We start from the raw sequence: 2,968 nt of genomic DNA, 5'->3' as shown, positions 1-2,968 counted from the left end.
AGGCCGAGTCCGGCTAAGCCCCCCCCCATCAAGCCTTTTCTTTGCTCACGCTTGCATGCTTGCATTTGCTTGCATTGCTAGCGTCGAGAACCTCTTCCCTGCTGCAGCAGCAGCGGCCTCGCTCGTCGTCTCTTCCACCCACTCCACCTGACGAGCCGCAGGCCCACAGCTGCATGCATACGTAGGTACGGTTAGCCTCCAGTTCCTCGCACTGGGCGTCATACTCGCTCTGGCCTTTTGTTTTTGTGCCACCCACCTGGGGCAGGCCGAGTGCAGGATCCCCTTGTATTGTAGGCCTGCCCGCCGTCCACCCACCCACTCTGGAGACATGTCCACTCTCGTCGTAGCAGGTAGGTGAGCGCGCCGCCGCTGACCGTCGCTTGCCACCCTGGACGACGGCTCGTTCGCGTGTCCCTGCCCATATCAAACGGCTTGGCATGGGAATAGATAGCTCAGCGCGTTTGCGTTGTTTTTTTGCAAGGAAACTCTGCTGTTCCCGTATATGCCTCCTTCTGCCTGCCGTCCTAGACTCGGCCGTTTGCCCGTTTCGGAATCCTCGAGCTTGTGGAGACGAGGCCTCTGCGCATGATAACTACATATTACTTGACTGATCGATTGCTAAAGCCACATGCGCTAGCGTCTTTCCATCGATGAAGCTGCAGCGCAAAGCAAAGCAAAGCAGCGCGCAGCAAAGAAGCACAGCAAAGCACAGCAAAGCAAAACGGTGGAAGCAAAGCAAAGAACACAGAAACCACCAACACTGCAGAATGACATCACGCACCTTCCGGCACCGCCCGTAGGTGGTCGCTTTCGCCCTTGGCAATACACGGGAAACCCCCATGCCATGGCCAAGCCAGCCAGCCTACCTACCTAGGTAACCAGCCATATTAACAATAAGGTAACAGACCTCCTGCGCGGAACGCCAACGCCAACGCCAAAACAAAAACAAAACAAAGACAAAAACAAATAACAAAAACAGAAACAGAAAGGCCTTCCTTCATGCAGTACCAGCGGCAGCAATACCTCAAACGCGCAGGCTTTTCTTCTCGTCTCCCAGGAAAACGAACGGGCGACGGATGACGAGCTTACGTCGTTGAAGCCCGCCAGCCAGCCAGCCACACCAAGGACGACCCGCCGCGTAGACGCACGCACGCGCGCGGGAACCCCGTCGCACGGCCTTCTGGCGCTTGCGTAGGCGGAGGCGTAAGTGTAGGCGTAAGCGTAAGCGTACCTAGGCGTAAGCGTCTAGTACAAGCACGCAGGCAGGTACGCCGCCCCTCCTCACTCCTGCCCCTTTGCTGCTGGCGCCGGCACGGCACGGCACGGCACGCCAGAGCACGGTAGGATAGGTATGCATGGATGGCAGAGAGTAGGTAAGGTAAGGTAGGTAAGAAAAAGAGAAGGTGAGAAAGAGGGTGAGAAAAAGAGGGTGAGAAAGAAAGAAAGCAAGAATGAAAGGAGGGAAGAATAAAAGCAACTGCACCCGCCATCCGCCCTTGCGCATGCGCCCCCTCCTCCTCCTCCTCCTCCTCATCATCATCAGTCCCGTCCTAGCATACCTACCTGCCTACATGCTCCTTTTGCGCATCGCCACCGCCGCCAGCACGCACGCACACACACACGCACTACACTGGGCGCATCGTCCCGGCCCGCCGCCGCTGCCTCCGCGCCTAGCATCATCATCTCCACCACCACGACACGGCACGGCACGCCGCCCACCCGGCCATCCGGCCACGGATACGACTCACCGACCTACCTACGCCCTGCAGTGGCTGTAGCGGTGTTGTGCTGTCCTGTGCTGTGTGGGTGGGGTGCGGTGTGTGGTATGGTGTAGCGCAGTAAGTGAGTGAGTAAGTGAGTGACTGAGTGAGTGCCGAGCCCAACTCACCAGTACACCCAAGGTAGACGGGGAAGGCGGGAAGCAAGAGCACACCTACCTACACGGCTGCTGCACGATGGCGATCGCGATGGCGATCGTCTGTCCTCTGTATCTAATCCGTATCGCGATCGCTGGTGCGGTGCCGATGGGCGGGCGGCTGCGTGCCTGCGTGCTTGTGCTGCGCAGTGCGCTCTGCTGTTAACGAACGACCTACCTATTACCTACCTGAGACTGACTGACACAGGGAGGGGCTGCACGCCGCAAGCAGGCAAGCAAGCGCCCAGGGGCTCTTGTGCTCGTGTGCTCGTGTGTGAGCGTGTGGCGCGCGGGTGATGTACGCGATGTTCCGTGCCGTGCCGTGCCGTGCCGGATGGGCTGGGCTGGATGGGTGGTTGGCGCTGGCGCTGGCGCTGGCGCTGGAAGTCGTAGAGGCTGGCTGGTGGGTTGGTGGGTTGGTGGTTGGTGAGGGAGGAGGGGTTGTGCGCGGCTGCGCGGCTGCTCTTGGTACTTAGGAATTTAGGTACTTACGCTGCTGCTGCGTACCTATGGAGAGCCTGATGGTGGTGATGGTGGTGGTGGTGGTGGTGCGGAGCTGCTGCTGCTGCTGCTGCTGCTGCTGCTGCTGTTGACAGGCAGACAGAGCAAGCAGGGCAGGCATTCGTCAAGCAAGCAGCCACCCATGGAGCTCTCCTCTACTCTGCAACACCGCCCTCTCCCCTCCAACCCAGCCCAACCCATCCCCACATGTTCCCCAACCCCTACCAACCTCAGCTCCCCGCAACGCAATCTCCGTCTCCATCCCTAAGCAACTTCCTCAAGCAAGTTCCCTAAGCAAGTTCCCTCCCTCACCAGCACACCACAACGCCGGCCCAATCACAGCGCGCGAACTGCGGCGCTTACGCACGATCGGAAACAGTGCGACCGCGTACGGCGGATAGGCGCAGGCGCAGAAGCCGGTGGGCGAGGAGGTCCAATCAGTCGCTGGGGTGGGCAGTGAGGGCGAGGAATGAGGATGCTGCGTGTGCGGCTCTCTGCTCGCGGCTGTTGTGTGTGTTGTGTGTGCTGTGTGGAGGGCGGTTGGCGATGGGG

General features: G+C 59.9%; 1 protein-coding gene across 1 annotated transcript; it reads right to left on the bottom strand.

Annotated features, from left to right (window-relative positions):
- Positions 1-1,940: 1,940 nt before the first annotated feature.
- K452DRAFT_317048 (uncharacterized protein) lies at positions 1,941-2,537 on the bottom strand (the record flags this gene model as incomplete). The annotated part of the gene is made up of 2 exons (XM_033544027.1): positions 1,941-2,071; positions 2,423-2,537. Coding segments are annotated over 2 exons (245 nt in total), but the record flags the coding sequence as incomplete, so codon positions are not given.
- Positions 2,538-2,968: the final 431 nt, after the last annotated feature.

The sequence above is a fragment of the Aplosporella prunicola genome (assembly GCF_010093885.1).
Source record: "Aplosporella prunicola CBS 121167 unplaced genomic scaffold K452scaffold_8, whole genome shotgun sequence".
Taxonomy (NCBI): Eukaryota; Fungi; Ascomycota; class Dothideomycetes; order Botryosphaeriales; family Aplosporellaceae; genus Aplosporella; species Aplosporella prunicola.
Note: the sequence above shows the minus strand (reverse complement) of the source record. Positions and strands in the feature narration are given on the sequence as shown.